General features: G+C 43.8%; 1 protein-coding gene across 11 annotated transcripts in view; it reads right to left on the minus strand.

Annotated features, from left to right (window-relative positions):
• PTK2 (protein tyrosine kinase 2) overlaps positions 1 to 19,012 on the minus strand; it is a 255,666-nt gene that overhangs the window by 56,827 nt on the left and 179,827 nt on the right. For all 11 annotated transcript variants that reach the window (XM_068525379.1, XM_068525378.1, XM_068525376.1 and 8 more), the window contains 6 exons: positions 16,456 to 16,512; positions 13,931 to 14,028; positions 8,679 to 8,763; positions 4,701 to 4,801; positions 2,927 to 3,042; positions 1,975 to 2,075 (listed from right to left, as the gene is read on the minus strand). In XM_068525379.1, coding sequence (XP_068381480.1) covers positions 1,975 to 2,075; positions 2,927 to 3,042; positions 4,701 to 4,801; positions 8,679 to 8,763; positions 13,931 to 14,028; positions 16,456 to 16,512 — 558 coding nt within the window. The remainder of the gene's footprint in view (positions 1 to 1,974; positions 2,076 to 2,926; positions 3,043 to 4,700; positions 4,802 to 8,678; positions 8,764 to 13,930; positions 14,029 to 16,455; positions 16,513 to 19,012) is intronic.

Here is a 19,012-nt window from a genome sequence, read left to right on the forward strand (position 1 = left end):
TGCAGGGGGAGGGGCGGGGGGGGCGCGGAGGAGGAGCTGCAGGCGCCAGGTGGGGACAGGCCCTGATCCAGGGGCCCCGGAGCAGGGTGCCGGGCTCTGCAGAGCTGTCAGGGGCTGGACTTCCTTCTATAAGCAAGGGTGCCTCTCAAGACTTTTAATCAGAAGACAATTACATTTGTTTCATTAATTTTCTTCCACTTAACTTCATGCACCTTCATGACAACTGAGGTCAAAGCCTCTGATTCCCTCACAACAAATGACTCTCCAGCTGTGCTCCGAGCGAGGAACCCCTAACCCCGAGGGGCTGTTCTCCTGAAGCCTAGCAGGATCTAGACTTACGGACCTCTCTGAGAGAACAATGTGTGAACTCGTCAGTTGCCCACTTTAAGTGATGTCTAGATGATTAAGAGTCTTGGCCACCGTGCTGTTTGGAGTTCAGCCCTTTAGTGGAATTCTAGGGTTTGGACTAGTCAGGATGTGAGGTGATATGAAATGTATTTTATAACAGTGGAAAGGTGGCCTGGTCGTTTTTAAATTAAATGACTACATAATCAAAATGAATAAACAACCAGACTTTTCCTTCCACATAACAAAGGATCAGGCTGTACTATACAGAAAGCATTTGGACAGAGAACAGTCAGCAGCTGCAGTATAAATGAAAAAGACTAATTTTGTATGTAAGATTAGGGCTCAGTTTGCGACTACGTAAAAATCAAACAAACTGAGCAAGAAACTGGCCTTTGTAAAATGGTAGTGATAACTAGAAAATATACTAAAAGCATAATATGGACTTATTATCCAAACCTTAGCTGAAGTACCAGGAATATGAAAATTAATAATAATTTGAAGAACCAAGTCAATCTGATTCCAAGATTGGGAAAACTAAAGAAAAAATCCCATCAGCTAGAGTTCAGCTCCAAAGCTAAAGGATCAAAGTCTCTGGAGCCAGCAGACTGCAGATCTGTAAGTCCGGCGGCATTCACTGAGCCAGGGCACCCACCGCTCTGCTGGGAGGTCAGCCAGCTGTGTCTACGAAGTGGAGGGCATCCGGGCTCATTCCAGCTTTTGGCTACTAGAAATAAAGCTACAATGAACAAACACCAGTTTTGTGTAAATGTGAGTTTTCGTTTCTCTGGGAGAAATGCCTAGGCGTGTAGTAGCTAGGTCATCTGGGAGGTGCATGTTCAGTTTTTTAAGAATCTGCAAAACTCTTTTCCAGAGCAGCTGTACCATCTTACATCTGCACAAGCAGTTTACGTTCTCTGTGCCTGCCAGCATTTTGTGTTGTCACCACCGTTACTTGAGCCACCCTGACAGGTGTGCACGATACCTCCTCGTGGGCTGACTCTGCATTTCCCTAGTGGGTAATGTGCTTACGTGCCATCTGAATACCCGCCGCGGTGGAATCTCTCCTCATATCTTCTGCCCACTTTCTACCTGTGTCCTTTCTTTTTTTACTGCTGAGTTTTGAGAGTTCTATCTGTAGTCTAGATACCAGTCCTTTGTTAGATATGTGGTTGGCAAATACCTCCTCCCACTCTGTAGTTTGTCTTTTCATCCTTCTGCCTGGGTCTTCTGCAGAACAAAAATTTTAAATTTTGATGAGGAAGAAGCTATCAATTTTTCCCTTTTATGTATGTTTTTGGTGTCAAGCCTAAGGACTCTTTTGCCTGGCCCTAGATCCGAAAACTTTACTCCTATGTTTTTTCCTAAAAGTCTTGTAGTTTTATGTCTTATATTTAAGTCTATGATCCACTTGAGTTAATGGCGAGTAAGTTTAGGTTGAGGGTCGTTTCTTGGCCAGGGATGACCAACTGCTCCAGCACCTTTGTTGAGAAGGCTGTCTTTCCTCCACGGACCTGACTGTACACCACTGTCAAAAATCAGCTGAGCATGTCAGAATGTACCTTTTTCAGAATTAGAAATCATTGAAGATCCTGAGCCTGTTTCTTATTTATTGCTCTGATTTCTTACCTTTGTAGTAAGTACTGTCTTCCATATATCGGGATAATCCAAAGTCTCCTAATTTTACACAATCGTTTGAGGACACCAGAACGTTCCGAGCAGCAATGTCCCTGATAAGGAAGAATTTGGGACAATACATTTTAATACAAGGGAAAAACCCCACAAACTCATCTAAGTTATATAAAGACATACAGGTACTTTGAAAGACAGCTTATATACAGTACAAACAGGAGCTTTATTATACCCTGAAAAAGAAATACTTTTATTATTTTACTTCAAATATATTCCTTTTGGCAGATATTTACTCATTAATATGGTGATTGCTATTTTGAATGATGGTGAAGAATATTCTCAAATAATGAAACCACTTATTAGTTTTCATGCAATCATATTGCCGGCTGCATTAACTAATAGACAGTATACACGACCAGGGTGTGTAACTCCACTGTTACTAAAAAACCTCATTAATAAAAGTCAAATGATCTTTGGAACACTTGTAAACGATTTTGCTGATGCAGTCCGTTTCAGTGCCGGATGACAAAACTCTAACACAATACAAGGCAAATAAGTTGTAAGGGCTTTAACTTGTATTCAAGTAAGAGACCCAGATTATGAACAGAAATTCTGCAGAAGGCCAACAGATGTCACTCCTGGCGCTATGGTGTCCTGGAAAGTCCCAGGACAATATCCGTTTTAGGTCCATAGTGCCACGTAGAGGCTGTCAGTAGTATTTGTGGAAGGAATAATGGACCTGTTTCATACTCCATGTGAGGAAAACCCCCTCAAATCCATGTGTTCCCACGCCAGGGCACCACACTCGGCTGGGATACGCACAGCAGGACATTTAGTGCCGTCCGTGTATGAGAGTTGGGGGAACGAAAGGTCTCAGGGCACAGTGAGAACCTCTCCCCACCTCCTTGCTGCTCAGAGGCAGCTCACCAGCTTCACGCCCGGGTCTCACCTGTGCACAAATCTTTTGCTCTCTAGGTACGCAAGGGCTGTGCTAAGCTGATAGGCATAGAGGATCAGAGATGCTAGATCCAAACTGTATTTCCTTACTTGCAGAAATGACCTCAGCTTTTTGAACAGTGACCAAAAAAGAAAAAAGAGAAAGAATTAGTGTCAGAGACTAAAAATCAACAGCAGAAGAGCTATATTCAAAAACAATGCTGATCATTTCCAAATGCATTTTTATGAGAATGGCTTCAATTCTACCCTAATAAAAAAAGCATAATGAAAGAAACATATCAGCTCAGAAATTATGGTTAATCATTCTTTACTTGAGATCCAGTTGCAAAATTGGAATCTTCATGATTCTAGACACATTTCTGAAAAAACACAGAAAGATGCTTCCAGGGAATGAATAAAGGCACAGTATAAAATACTGCCAGATAATGAGAGCTGGGGAACAAAAAGCTCCAGTTACCGTTCAAGCAAGCCTCCTCCACAGCCATGGTCAGTCCACCTCCCTCAGACCTCCCCATGCCCCAGGCAGACCTGAGCACAAGGGGATGAAAAGGAAGGGGAGGCAAGAGGTTCTGCCTCTGCCCCCAGGAAGTTCTGGGTGAAGAAGGATAAAATGGTCCCGTGTTGGGTATTTACGCACTAGGCCTTCTGGTCCTTACTACCGCTATCGTGACTAATTCAGCTAAATGCTAATAATATAGCAAAGAAGGCAGATGAATTTAACACTCCAATCCTACAAAATCTCCTACACAAAGGAGAAATATTGATGATTTAAGCCAGAAGAATTAGCAAATTCTCCAAAAACAAAAGCAGAAAAATAATGTGAACCAAAAAAATCCGTAAACACTCCATTTTATTTGGCAAGGCATGGTAGAGGAAGGAAAGACACCGGAGAGGCCCTCAGATATTTCACTCGCCAACTCTGTTACCCAAGCTGAAGAGGAGAGCAGTGGGAGGCGCCAGGCAGTGGCCTGTCCTCGGAAGGCAGGGCTGATGCCGTCACGAAGAGGATGACGGGCCCAAAGCACCCTCGGGTTCCTGATAACAGAAAACCCCAATTTTCATTAAAAGCAAGACTGTTTGGTGTCCTTCAAAGAAGAAGTAACGTGTATGATGTGTCAGAAGGTTAAACTACTAGGTTTCAGTGCCACAGAGTCATGTGTAGACATCTGGAAATGACATCGCCGTGTTTGCCCCAAGCAGGGGCCCACAGAGCCGCCTGGGGACACAGACTGAGGGTGGCGCCCAGGACTGCCCGCCCTCCTGTGGCTCAGCAGGCCCGGGTGGGACCAGCGTCCAGGCGGTGGTGATACACCAACTAAAGAGCTTCTGTGTTCCAGAGGGAGTCAAATAAGGACATCTGCCCACAGTCTGTTACTCACGTTTTAAAAAGAAACTGTGACTAACATGAGTTGGTCTGAAAGACACTGAAAAGTGAATGCCCAAAAAGATGAAGCAACTGTTCTAATTTACGTAAATTCAGCCTTAATTTACCCAAACTCCACCAACGTTGCTTCTTTCACTCTCAGATCCCTGGGCTTGTTCTTCAGATGACAGCCACAGAGAGGGAACAAAGAACCGCTTGGTCACCTGTTGCTTCCAGTCCTGACAAATCCTTTGATGGGAAGACACTGCTGCCAGCACTGAGTTAGGGGATTACTTGGGAACTCACTGATGAAGACGCTCAGCTCAGATGCACTAGGGTGTATGCCGCACACTTCCCCGAGGGGGCAGGCGGAGCGGGCGGGAGGCGGAGGTGGGGCAGGTACCTCTCCGAGCGTGCACAGCTCCATGATGATCCAGACGGGGTTCTCTGTGATGACTCCGATCAGCTTCACAATGTGAGGGTGGTCAAACTGGCGCATCGTTACTGGGGGAAAACAGTGGTCCACGGTCAGTCTTCTGAAAATATTTCAGTTTCCTGAAGACTAGTTCAAATAAGACTCAAGGCATTTTAATGGGGAACTCCTTGGTGGCCCAGCGGTTAGGACTCGGCACTTTCACTGCCAGGGCCCAGGTTCAATCCCTGGTCGGGGAACTAAGATCCCACAAGCTGTGTGGCACAGCCAAAAAATAAGAATTAAAAAAAACCTCAAGGCTAATGATGTGGAAACTGGGAATTCAATTCCACCGGTCAGGTCAGCTCACAAGTCGCCATAAAATGGCACAAAAAAAGCAGACCACGTGAGGCACAAGATGCCACTGCAGTGAACTTGTGAGCAGCTTTACAGGGGGACATACTGTGAGGGTTAAGGGTTCAGAAAACCTCCTCTTATTTTCCACGGACAAATCTGACCTGGGGCTAACTTTCTAGGTTTTCCTCTGGAAATCTCATGAAGTTGGAACGTGTGATTCGTTTTCTAAGCAATACCCTTCATGGTAAAAACCACCCCTGATTGGTTAAGTTGCTGACGGGGTAGCAGGAGCTCCCCTGAGCGTGGGTGTGGCTGGGTGTCCCCTGCAGAGCCCCAGAGCCCACAGTGACGGGTCTGTGAGGACTTCTACTTCGGACCCGGGTGGCTCCCGAGTCCACCACTGCGGCCTCATCCCCTCACAGTACCAGATCACTATCAGGGCTAAGCAAACGAGTTCCCGGACTGCTGTGAGGACTTCGCTACAGGAGAAATGCTGGCCTGCTGTTTCCAGTCCTGTACTCCCCTCAAAGCAAGTCTGATGCCAGATATGGCCTGTGGCCGTCACGTGAGTTTGACTGCCTCACTGAGCCCAAGATGACCAAGAGGGCCCTGCACATATACGCACGTACCTATGTGTGGCTGCGTATTTTTAAGTGTGTATACCCTTCTAATATCTAGTATCAGGGCTAAGGAGGTCACCTGCATAGTACACTCACTAGGATTAGTGAGAACAGGACAACCTTCACAGAACTCCAGAACCTCAAAACGGGACGTGACTTTACATGTGACCTACTGCAGTGGTCCCCAAAGTACCTGGACTTCACAGACTATTGAAATGAAAACATTTTTTTTAAATTTTGGGGACCAATACAGGGTTGACTTTTATGATGCCAAGCAAGGACATGAGAATCACAGCAGGAGCAAATATCTTTTAGTATCCATTTGAGCGTGGAGCCCGGTGTGGAGCAACTCAGCACTGGGTACGTCTGCGGAGACAGGCCTCTCACTGTGTTCACTCTAGACACCCTACAGCCGTCCCTCAGTATCCACAGGGGGTTGGTTCCAGAACCCCCAGGGGGAAACCAAAATCTGCGGATGCTCAAGTCCTTCTGAAAAATGGCAGAGTATTTGCACGTAACCTACGCACATCCTCTTTATACTTTAAATCATCTCTAGGTTACTTGTAATACCTCATACAATGTAAACGCTATGTAAATAGATACCAGAGCGCAGCAAATTCAAGCTTTGGCTTTTTGGAACTTTCTGGAATTTTTTTTCCACATAGTTTCAATCCGAAGTTGGTTGAATCTGCAGATGCAGAACTTGTGGACATGGAGGACTGTATATCCTACCAACGCACCCAAGGATTACACTGGCTTCTTGCAAAGTCACCCCACACTCACTTGAGAGAACTCAAACCCTTAAGGTATTTTCTCCCCCTCAATTTTGCCTACATATTCCAAAAACAGGACCTGGTAGTTAAAAACAAACAAACAAACAAGCAAACCGCCCCCCCCCCACATAAACACCTGGCACAAAATCCAAAATGTATCACTGAATTTCATCGTCAATTCAGTTCATCACTTAAGTATAATGTGATATTTTTGGATAAACATTCAGGAACCCAGTATATTCACTCATTTTCAATCGACTTACCATCATTTTTGGTTTTATGTTACCCTTTACAGAAGTAATTATTAAAAATACTACACAGTGCAGGGCTAAGAGGAGAATCTTGTGGTCACTAGGAAACTCTATCCCTGCTGAAATAAAACCCAATAGGTGTAGTAGTTTGACCTGTTATTCATTCACCCAGGGCAAGGAGCTCAGGCCAGGGGCGGCTGTTTGCTTTCACAAACTAAATTTCACTGGGACACAGTCTTGCTCAGCCCTTTATGTGCTGTCTGTGGCTCTTTCACACCCCGATGGCAGAGCTGAGCAGCTGTGACAAGAGACCATCTGGCCTGCAGAGCCTAAGATATTTACTATATGGTCCTTTATAGAAAAAGTTTACTTCCCCTCTTACGTATAGAGCCTGTCAAAGCCCTACAGGATTTTAGGTATAACTATGTCCATCATGTTATCTGAAATAACAGCCTTTCAAAAAGAGAACAAGGTTAGTTTGAACTGACTACTCCTATGAAACTCTAAAGTTTATTTCTGTAATGGTGATTCCAAAGCCCTACAAAAATCACGATACAATAACTGTTGATAAAAATTTTAGAGAAAGAGAAGCAATTTTAAAAATGTGCATTTTTGAAAATACATAATACACTTTACCACCAAAGGTAAGGCAGACAGGCTGTTAGGTAATGATGGCTGATGTATATTCTGTGTTTTCTTGGCCTAGATGCCCTGAAGAAATAAACTAGTTGAGACAGAGGTCATCACCAGGCCTTGTCTTGTACTGAAGTCAAAGATCCAGGAATACGATTAGGATTTGCTTCGACTTAACTGATGAAGTTACAATATGACTCACTCCATGACTTGTTACTCATTGGACTACTGGGTGATAAATGTTTTTGAAATTCAATGTACATGTGATGAAGGACACCAAGACTCATTCACACGACCAGTGGCTACTGAGTGCCTTCTATGAGTTAAGCCCTATGCTGTCTCTGGGTCTGAGCGGTGAGCAGAACAGACATGTTCCTTGCCCCACTGGGGCTTAAAGTCTAGAGGGAGACAGAGACAAGAGTAACTTAAACAATGTGTGTGTGTGTGTGTGTGTGTGTGTGTGTGTATTTATTTATTTGTTTGTTTATTTTGGCTGCACCCGGTCTTAGCTGCAGCATGTGGGATCTTTGTTGTGGCATGATGCAGGATCTTTTTTTTTTTTTTTTTTTTTTAAATGGCGGCATGCGGACTCTTAGTTGCGGCATGCATGTGGGATCTAGTTCCCGGATCAGGGATGGAATCCGGGTCCCCTGCATTGGGAGCGCAGAGTCTTACCCACTGGACCTCCAGGGAAGTCCCTAGACAATGTATATTTAATTATGGATAGTTAGGAAGGGAAAGAGCAGGGTCCTGTGACAAAGCCTCCTAAGGAGACACTATTTAAGTACGTGGTCAGAAGGGACAAGCCGAACGGAAGCAGGAAGACGACCCAGCTTGAGGGCAGGTGGGAAAGAGCCTGATGCGTGCAAACGGGCAGGACCAGATCCTGGCTCTCCGCGGGTCTGCCTTCAGGAGAGAGGACCCATCACACACAACTCTCCACAGCAGCCCCCTCGGGACGGGCAGGGTTTCCTCTCCCTCACTCATCCGTGGGCTCCGTCCCGCAGGGACTGTGTCTGTCCCGCTCACCCCCAACTCCAGGGCCTGCTGGCATCTCTATATCTGCCCAATGCCAGGGTGAAGATGGCTATGGCACAAGGTACCAGAGGATGAAGGGACAGGAAATCGATCTGCCTTTACATCCCAAACATGACGGCTGACCTGGGAAGCTCTGTAGACACGTGCCTCTACAAATACAGATACTAATTGCATGGCAAGGTAATAAATGTAGTTGTCTCACTAAAAGTCAAAACATTATTTTTCTCACATCTTCAGAGACAGTTTGGATTTCACGGAAAGTCAAATGGAGTTCCACATACATTTCTAGAAACTTACAGGCTTCTTGAAGGAATTTCTCTCTCACGCTGTCCGAAGTACAGTTTTTACATGTTTTAATTGCAACCGCCAAAGCTGGATTCTCCTGTGACGGGGACACATGCAACAAGAGGGTCTCTATGTTAATCAATGGGCATGTTGAGGACAGGCTGTTTATTCTGCAACTCTGGATTCTGGATCAGACAGAACCAGAATTGTACAATCTCAAGAGTGAGAGGAACAGTTAAAATCCTCTGTAGAAAACCCCCAGAAAACAGACATGCACGTAAAACGCTGCAGGCGATTCGTCTGTTCCACAGACATTTCCTCTCCGTAGCGCCCGGCACTCCTGTAGGGGCTTAGGCTGCACCAGTGAACAAGGGCCGGCGACCCCTGTGCTACTCCAGCTGACGTCCCAGAGGAGGATACAGACAAACACGGTGAACGAGACATCCATCGCGGACTGGAGCGGGTTAGAAGGTAACCTCCCCGAGAGGAGAGGAGAAGAGAGGGGATGAGAACAAAGAACTGCTGGAGGGGAGGGGAGGGGATGCCGGCCAGGGCAGAGGGAGGGGTCGGACCCTGTGGCTTCCACCCTAAGTGAGAGGCCCCCGGAAGGGGAGGTGAGGAAAGGCGCCACGGAGGCGGGGGGGGGGGGGGGGGGGGGTGGGCAGGAAGACAGCGGGCTGGGTGTCGGGGAGGGCGAGTTCGGGTTTCTGGTGAGAGAAGGGGGAGATCAGAAGCCCAGCTCTGGACAAGACAGGCTTGAGGTGTCGGTGGGACGGCAGCTTGCTGGCACAGAGGCGCATCTGTTAAACGTCTGAGTTTGGGGCCTTCTGAGAGTCACTAGCAACACAGGGCACCTCAGTGAAACCACTCTGCTCTGAATGACTTAGTCTTTGTCCTCTGTAACTAGACAGCAAACTGCTAGGACCAGCACCATGAATTCTACCTCTATGTGAACCTAAGGCTGATTGGTATACTTTAGAAATGACACAAAATGCCCATTTTACAGGAGATCTGAGTAACAACAGAAACTTCTGTAAGACCATAAATCATCATCAATCCTGTCAATTCAACTCAAATATTGAACATGGTGCTTTATTAAGATAGTAAAGAAGCGCAAGGAAAACACTGCTCTCTAAAAATGCATAGTTTCAAGTGGATGCTAAGCCTGAGATTCCACGGGCAGCAGGTCTACAAAGGGGTGTACGTGAGCAGACCAGGTGGCTCGGCCATCAGTCCATGGACTAGGCCTGGTGACTAGTGGCCCCAGGCTGCAGAGGCCTGGGGGGTGCCGAGCTGTCAGAGCGGCTGGTCACAGAGACCTGATGCTGGAGAAGAAGTCAGTCCACAACAAGCAAGACCAGAACTGAGCAGAGGGTTTTCTAAAAGCCTTTAAAAGGGGGCAGATCCAAACACATCTAGGTAACTGCTCACGACACGATTTTCATTACCTTCTTTAAAACACAAGCAGAGTTTAGGGGGACAGAGCAGTTCCTCAATGTTGAATGAAAATGCCACCCTGGTGTCCACGAGGCCGAGGTGAGGGGTAGGTGATGAGGCTGGGAGTTAGTAACAGCTAGCAGACACTCAGAAGATCTTAACAAGTGAGTCTAGAGAAGGACTGCTCTGGGATGAATTAAGAGAAAACAGATTTAAAGCATGGTTTTTAAGACTAGGATAATAATGATGCGAGAATGTGCAAATGATCAGCGATGCTCAAATAATAAAAATAAACCTGATAACCGGGCCTAAGAAAGAAAAAGGAGTGTGTGCTGGGAGCCTTCAGATACGCCTCATGCCCATGACTCTCAGAATGAGAGGCTGCCCTGCCGCCCCATGTGCCGCCCCTGCACCCGGCCCAGTTCCCCTCTGCTCGCTTCTCCTCCTCCTCGTACTCCTCCTCCTCCCCCGCTCGGCTCCACCTGGGGTCCCTGCACTGGTTCGCCGCCCTGCCTGGCACACTCCCCACGGGCAGCTCAGGGACTGTCCCTCCTTGCTCAGGTCTCTGCTCACGTGTCAGCGTCTCACGGGAAGAGGGCCCTGACCTCCCCAAGCCCAGGCTTTGTTTTTCTCGGAGCACAGATTCCCCACTTGATACTCAGCGTGTTTGCTTTTGCCTGTCCCCTTGTGCCTCAGATAGAATTTAAGGTCTGTGAGAGCAGGAACCCTGACCGTTTTGTTCATTACAATGTCCCCACCACCGAGCTGCCACTTGGGGGACGATTGACAAATAACCGCTAAAAGAATTCACTGAATCTCAAGTAACGTAACCAGTGCTGGGTTCTTGCCCATGAAATCTATGCTGAGTTACACTTGACCAATTATTAAGAATCCCTGATAAAATGTTATTACATCTTAAAGAACACTAAAGAGCACCATCTGGGGAAAGGATTTTTAACGGAAACCTAGAGAAACGAACTGGCTGTAAGATGAGACTCCCACATGAAAAACAAAATAGACAAGCATTCACACACGATGTGTATCAGAAAGACATTCAACAAAAAAAGTGAACGCTGATATTTTCCTGGAGGCTGGGATTCATTCAACAAATACTTAGTAAACACTACGGATATTTTAAAAAATTGTTCTCTTGTATTTTTACAACTAAAATGAATTACTTAAAAGTGAATGAAATAAAGTCTATCAGCCCTGCTGTTAGCTGTGTGATCCCGGTAAGTCCCTGTACTCCGGGAACTTCAGAATGCTTGCTTATTAAGACTTTTAGAGATGTAAGGAAGCTCAGAGACCACTGGGTTCAAGTCCAATAATTTAGATCAAGAAGCCTCACCTCCCTTACATCTCACAGTGAGGTAGATCCAGGTCTAAGATTTAGGTCTTTTGATCAAATTTAGATCCAGGGCTCTTTCTAATGCATTTTGCCTCAAGAGCAGAGTTAAGAGAATTAAGAAGATAAACAATACAGATATAGTGTAAAAAAAAAAAAAAAAAAAAAAACAAAACATTGGAAAAGGCGATAATGGATAAAAATATATAATAAATGATATAGTTTTATATAAGAATAAGGGTAAAGACTTTCAAAACTGAACTTTAAAAAACAGAATCTCTAACAACAGTTATCTATTTTCCTCTAAGGAAAGACTTTTACAGTCCTCTGGTTATAAAAGTAATGATCAGTGTATCCCTAGTGCATGTGTAAAGGATATGGAAAATTGATAGATAAGGAGACACAGGGGGAAAAAATGCCATTTGCAGTTTCCAGATCAGGGGGTCACAAAAGGTCAATCATCTGTGCTATTATATCCCTACTAAAGCCATCTCTGTTCACTGTGATTATTCTAGTTAAAAATAGTTTCTTGAACAAGTACGTACTGTTATTTTAAACTGTCATTTAAAAATTACTGATCTAATAAAAAAAGACATACAACAGCAAGCGTTGGTTGGGGTGTGGAGAAATGGGCAACCTTACACATTGCTGCTAGGAACTGAAACTGGGGCAGTTTCTTTGGAAAAAAGCTTAGCAGGTTGGCAGAAAGTTAAACAGTTGCTAGATGACCCAGCAATTCCACTCCTAGGCACACATACTCAAGAGAAGCGAAAACTATGTTCACACAAAAACTTGTACACGAGTGTTCACAGCAGCACTGTGCGTAACAGCCAAAAAGTGGTAATAACCCAAATGACCATCAACTGACGACTGGGGAAACAAAAAGTGGTCTATCCATACAATGGGATGTCATTTGGCCATAAAAAGAAATGAAGTACTGACACAGGCTACCCACGTGGATGAACCTGACCACATTATGCTAATGGAAAGAAACCAATCACACAAGGCCACACACTGTATGATTTCACTTATATGAAATGTCCAGAACAGGCAACTCTAGAGAAAGAGAAAGCAAACTGGTGATTGGCAAGGGCTGGGGAGAGGGTGGAATGGGAAGTGACTGCTAACGGGTATGGGGCTTCTTTTGTCTTTTCTTTCTTTCAAAGTGAAGTATAGTTGATTTATAATATTATATCGGTTTAAGGTGTACAACATAGTGATTCAAAATTTTTATAGATTATATTCCATTTAAAGTTATTATAAAAAAGGTTATCATATAATATTGACTATCTTCCCTGTGCTGTACAATATACTCTTGTTGCTTATTTATTTGATACATAGTAGTTTGCACCTCTTAATCCCGTACCTATTGTGCCCCTCCCCCCATCCGCTTTCCCCACTGGTAACCACTAGTTTGTTCTCTGTGTCTACGAGTCTGTTTCTGTTATGTTACATTGGTTCATTTCTTTTATTTTTTTAGATTCCACATATAAGCGATAACGTAACAGTATTTGTCTTTCTCTGTTTGACTTATTTCACTAAGCATAGTACCCTCCAGGTCCATCCATGGTGTTGCAAATGGCAAAATTTCATTCTTTATCATGGCTGGGTAATATTCCATTGTATACATACACATGCCATATCTTCTTTATCCATTCATCTGTTGACGGACACTTAGGATGCTTCCACGTCTTGGCTATTGTAAGTAATGCTACTATGAACACTGGGGTGCGCGTATCTTTTCAAATTAGTGTTTTTGTTTTCTTTGGATACATACCCGGGAGTGGAACTGCTGGGTCATACGGTAGTTCTATTTTTAGTTTTTTGAGGAACCTCCATACTGTTTTCCACAGTGGCTGCACCAACTTACATTCCTACCATCAGTGTACAAGGCTTCCCTCTTCTCCACATCCTCGCCAAGGTATGGGGTTTCTTTTGAGGTAAAGAAAATGTTCCAAAATTGACTGTGGTGGTGGCCGTACAACTCTGTGAATATACTAAAGAACCACTGAATTGTGCACTTTAACAGAGTGAATTTCATAGTATGCGAACTATATCTCAATGAGATGATTCTTAAATAAATCATTTTAAAAATTCACTGATCTCTTCTGGAGGGCAACTTGGGACAAATCAATGTTCTTTTCTTGAAAATGCAGGTAATTGGGAATGCTGGCTAACTGCTGTTGACTTTGCATCTATTTGTTATCTCTTTGTCCATTGCACCCGAGGGAACAATCATCTATGGAATCCATTGAGGACAGAGGCTGGATGAAAGACTAAAATGAATAAAAGACCCAGCTCTCAGGAGGTAATTTTGCCAGTTTTTGGTTTCTGGATATAGCAAGTGAGCTGACATATATGACAAGCTTTATGAAGGCCAACTGCAAATACCCGGAAGAGCTAAGGAGCCATGAAGACAAACAGGAGCAGTCTACACGTAAGCAGGGACGGCTCGGGCTGCTGGCGGTCTGACAGGACTCACCGGGCTTGTGTAAGCGCCTTGGTGCACGTCTCCAAACTGGCCCTCTCCAATGCACCGTCCGAGTTCTATTCTTTCTCTCTGAATCTCATAGTCCCTGGCTGCAAAACATGATCCACACAGCAGAAGATACTTCAGTGCAACATCCCCAGTGTAGAAAACACTGGACACACTTCATTTCATCATCATCCATGAGTAAAAACTTCATTGGTGGCACATCATTCTATGAAAATGCTTTAAACAGAGTGGAATTCTCTTAAACAGTATTTTTAAGGGAATTTATGTAACTGTTACAGCACTGCTTGAATTACCAAAATGAGGAGTTTTATACAAGGTAGATTTTTTTCATATTTTTGAATGTCTGATTTAGCTGATTATCTATTTGATAGTTTTCTAAATAATTGCTCCAAGTTTATGTATGTTTAATTAATATGAGCCATTAGTTCAGGTATTAATATATGAAGGCTAAAAAACAGTTATTTAAAGCAATTATTTTACAAGTAACTAAAGTCTGTAAATATGGAGGGAACAAAAAATTGTCTCATTGAGTAGCTTTATAAGTTTAAGAGTTTTCCACTTTTTTATAATCCTATCTATATTATTCACGGAGCTAAAAGAGTTTAAAGAGGGAGCTTCTAAAAACTGATTTCATAATCAGATGACTTGGAATCAAGGTTGAACGTATCACATAATAATTTACGAGTATTTTATATTTTTGAGAGCATGCGCCTCAAATTAACGTATTAAATTGTTATGATTTATACAAAACCAATTATTTAGCAGGCTGTTGAGACACATGGAAAGAAAATACCCACTAGGAACCTAGTGGATGATTCTAATCCAATTAACTACGTGGTATTTTGATTTCTTCTAATTTGTCAAATTATAAATCATACAGAAAATTCAACCCAAATTTTAGATGGTTATTTTCCTCTTTAAAATCACTTTAGCTAGCAGTTCCATTGATTTAACAGCATGAGTAAACCAATGAAAAAAATTTAAAAATAAAAGTTAACTGAAAACTGAAACATCCCGTTATCATTCCATGGGTTGCAATTGCAAGCAAATGCAGTTATTTTAAAGGAATCCTGTTACCTTCATCTATTCCATAGCTTTCTGTATTGCAATTAAGAGAGAAAAGAATTGAAGACCTTGCTTAGAAATAACTAATAGCAATCAGGTTAACAACAACAAACTCGGAGAGTACGTTTCAATATTTACTTTATTAAATATTTTGACTACCAACACGGGTCAAAAAAGAGGACCAAACACAAGTAACAACGCAAGTAATATCCTCAAGCTAACTCAATGTGATATACAATGCTTTACATTTCTATCCCATAAATTCCTGTACGATAACCCACATTTGTGGGGTTTGGATAAAAGTTAGCCACGTTGGACATTCACCAGTCAACTATGAAAATATATGAATAAAAATCTGGATACTCTGCAGGAATGTACAAATGACTAAATGGCTAACTGAAACTTTAAACCTAAATTTAAACGTTTTTCCAAATTGCTGCTGCCATTCAAAGTAAACACATTTAAGTTTCAGCTCTTGCCTCTGTTTCAAATCACTAACCTGGGAGCTCTTGAAAGGAGGGGCCCACCCAGGATAATGTTTGCCTGAGAGGGCTGGGCTGTTTCTCTTTATTTTGGTAACTCTCCTCAACGTATATGGTAAATCTATTGAGAACAACTTTTAAAATATTTACACAACAGGGTAAAGCACCTGAAACATTTATTTTACAAATACATGGAGCTCTACCGAAACCAGGACATCAAATGTTGAATTATCAGGCCTCTGAGGCTGTGAGGTGGACTCCTAATTGGGCCTCTTTAAGAGGTAGGGTTAACTTTTTTTTTTAACCTGAGTGAAATTCCAAGGTTGTCTCCAACTCAAGAGCTGTGACTATATACACGCCACCACAAGGGCTGGGGCTCCCAGACTCTTGTCACCAGCAAGCTGCACAGCAGAGAGAAGCAGAGGGTGACACTGCTAGGCTGCTGGGGGGGGTGGGGGTGGTCAGTGAAGAGTCCTTCTCTCCCCACACCTCCAGCTCGGAGCTGGATGGACTGGACGCGGGAGGCTCTTTGTAATTGCTTAGTCAAGGGCAATAAGAAGATGAAAGTTCAAAGGGGAAATGCAATCCATTGAATGTGTGTATTTAAAGAGCTGTATACATGTGTGAGTATACATATTTAACTTTAAATACTGATTTCCTACAGAGAGGAAATGCTCTAATCATTAAAGGTTATATTATCGTAGAGCCAGAAAACAAGATTACAAAAACCCCATAAGTGAACTGACTTCTTATAGATATTTGAGTTTCAGGCTTCCGACCTGGCAGTGGGCACATACAATACAGAATTCTAAAGGCTGAAAAGAATATTTCTGTTATGAACTCAGTAAGGTCTTAAAAGTAGTTCTAAAAGGACAATAAATACCTAAACCGTTTAAACACGAGATATTTAGAAGTTAAATATCTGTCAGCTCTGCACGAGAACAAAATCAGAAGTCTACTCACTCGAGGGCATGGTGTAGGTATCTTCTTCGTCGATAATCTCAGCATAGTCGTCTGTTTCTGTAGGAAAGGAAACAGAGGTTAAATATTCAACCCCCTGGCCTTTAATATAATTTGAAAAGGCGAAATGATCTGCCTAAACCCCCTACCATGCTGACATTATTCTTAAAACACTATTACTCAATTTTTGCTCACACGTTGAGTCATTTATGGAAATAAAAGTGACATCATGGTCCAACATGTCATAACACACAGACTTGTTCCTCAGAGAGCAAAGAGACTAACAGAGAAAGCCCTTGTGGAAAACAGAAAGACATGAAACAACTGTTCGCACGATTCAAACCCACCAAGCGGTACTGACTGCAAAGCTCTCCCTCAACTGCACCAGATACACGTTATAAACCACACCGCTGTCTACCGGGATTTCTCCAAACAAGACCGGTACCTCCAGAACACAGCTTAGATTTCATTCATAGTTTGACTCCACAGCACAGTCTGGATGTTCTCCTTTAGAAAACAAAACGGCAGGCTGACTTTTGAGGAGATTAACTGGGCTAACTTACTTCATTTGTTCAGGGTGAAAGCAACCCAGGAATTTCTCTCTTGTAACTTTTCACTCAGATATTTAAACAGTATGCATTAATGTCAAAAGGGTAAAAGATGTGCCAAAGAGAATAAAGTCAGAACAAATAGCATATTGAAATGAGTTCTCTTCTGACTAACGTCAAGGAGTTCCAATGTTTCCACTAATTCCTTTCAGTAATGCAGCAACTTAAAGACCCACCACCATGTTAGTGGGGGGGAAAACCCCTTTTGTAGAAAACACCTACTCACTTGGATAACAATTACACTGAAAAATCACTCAGGTCTTGTCTGTCTTCCTCTTTCTGGAAAGAGGAAAACCTTTAGTAGCTCTATGCACAAGGGTTTAGGCTGACGGGCCAGGAAAGGAGGGGCAGTACTTCCTGAATTATCATCTGAAGAGAGATCGTTTTCAAAATTTAACCTCAGAGAAACTGAAAGCTAAAGAACTAAAAGTTCTTTCTTCTGTGCTGTCATTATTACTCCATTCAGATATTAAAATTATAGAAACCAAAGAAAATAGAGACTACATATAGTTTACGGTTTCTAGACATCAACTCTTCTACATACTGCTACAGTAACAACTGAGACCAAATCTAAGAGCAACTGGAAGAATTCATTTCTTTCTTCTTTTTTTTTTTTTTTAAATTTATTTATTTATTTTTGGCTGCGTTGGGTCCTCGTTGCTGCGCGCAGGCTTTCTCTAGCCGCGGCGAGGGGGCTACTCTTTGTTGCCGTGCACGGGCTTCTCATTGCGGTGGCCTCTCTTGTTGCGGAGCACGGGCTCTAGAGCGCAGGCTCAGTAGTTGTGGCACACGGGCTTAGTTGCTCCGTGGCATGTGGGATCTTCCCGGACCAGGGCTCGAACCCGTGTCCCCTGCATTGGCAGGTGGATTCTCAACCACTGACCCACCAGGGAAGCCCAAGAATTCATTTCTTAATTTGTAATCATCATTAAAAGTGATTAAAGAAAAAACAAATTCAACTGGCAGAATGTGAAGTCAATAAATCGGTTCTGCTTTAGACATTTAGCAAATGTGACCTATTTGTAAGTCCTGTATGCCAGGTGGATAATTTATATTATTCTCACATGTTTATAAGTAATACTACTTCCAGGATTAAAGAAAAAAATGATTAAATCTACCCCAAATCTTACATTCTTTATTCCTACATTCCTCCCTCCTATCTTGTTCTCAGTGACTACCAGGAAGAGTGAGCCATGGTTCCTAGGCCGATAGCCTTGCTTTTGTGTAAGGTGAGATGCAATTTGGGGATGGAGGTGGTGCTAAGGCAGAGGCAAGGAAAGGGCTAAGCGGGGGAATGTGCCGGTGCTAAGGCCCCACAGACGGACACTCAGCCACTCACTCTGTCTGCAGCCAGATGAGCTCCCCTCACGCCCCTCTCTCAGAGCACATGCAACTAAGGCTCAATTTCCTGCAACCACAGACCCACCCTTGCTGCCCCCTTTCACGCAAAGCACACACCCTTAGAGGCCAAACACATTAGCTGACCCTGAGGGGCCGGATTCTGGCAGTGAAACTGCCCGGATCTCTTGCCTCTGCCGCCCTGCTACCAGATTTGCTCCGGAATCTTCAACACCCCCTGCACCTGGCTCTCAGCTCTATTAAGGAGATATCAGGGACCCATCGACTCCGCGGGCACTGAAGTTTCCCAAGGCTGTTGGGGTCACTGACCGCCTGTCCCTCCGTCTCTGTGGGTAATGGTGTCTGCCACCTGAGTGTCACCTGTTCAGAGACCCCTCCTCACCCCCATCTCTCTCGATCACGTTGCCTGACATGTTTTGCTCGGGGCCCATCACTACCAACCCTCTGACGGTCCTCTGGTTCCTTGTCAACCGTGTGCCCCCATCCAGAGCAGAGCCCCCAGGGCAGTGGGCCCTGCTGTATGTACCTTGTTTACTGCTGTGTTCTCAGCGTCCAAACCAGGGCCGGCCCGGGAGGCACCCAGTAAGCACTTG

Source organism: Eschrichtius robustus, chromosome 17, assembly GCF_028021215.1.
Source record: "Eschrichtius robustus isolate mEscRob2 chromosome 17, mEscRob2.pri, whole genome shotgun sequence".
Classification (NCBI taxonomy): Eukaryota; Metazoa; Chordata; class Mammalia; order Artiodactyla; family Eschrichtiidae; genus Eschrichtius; species Eschrichtius robustus.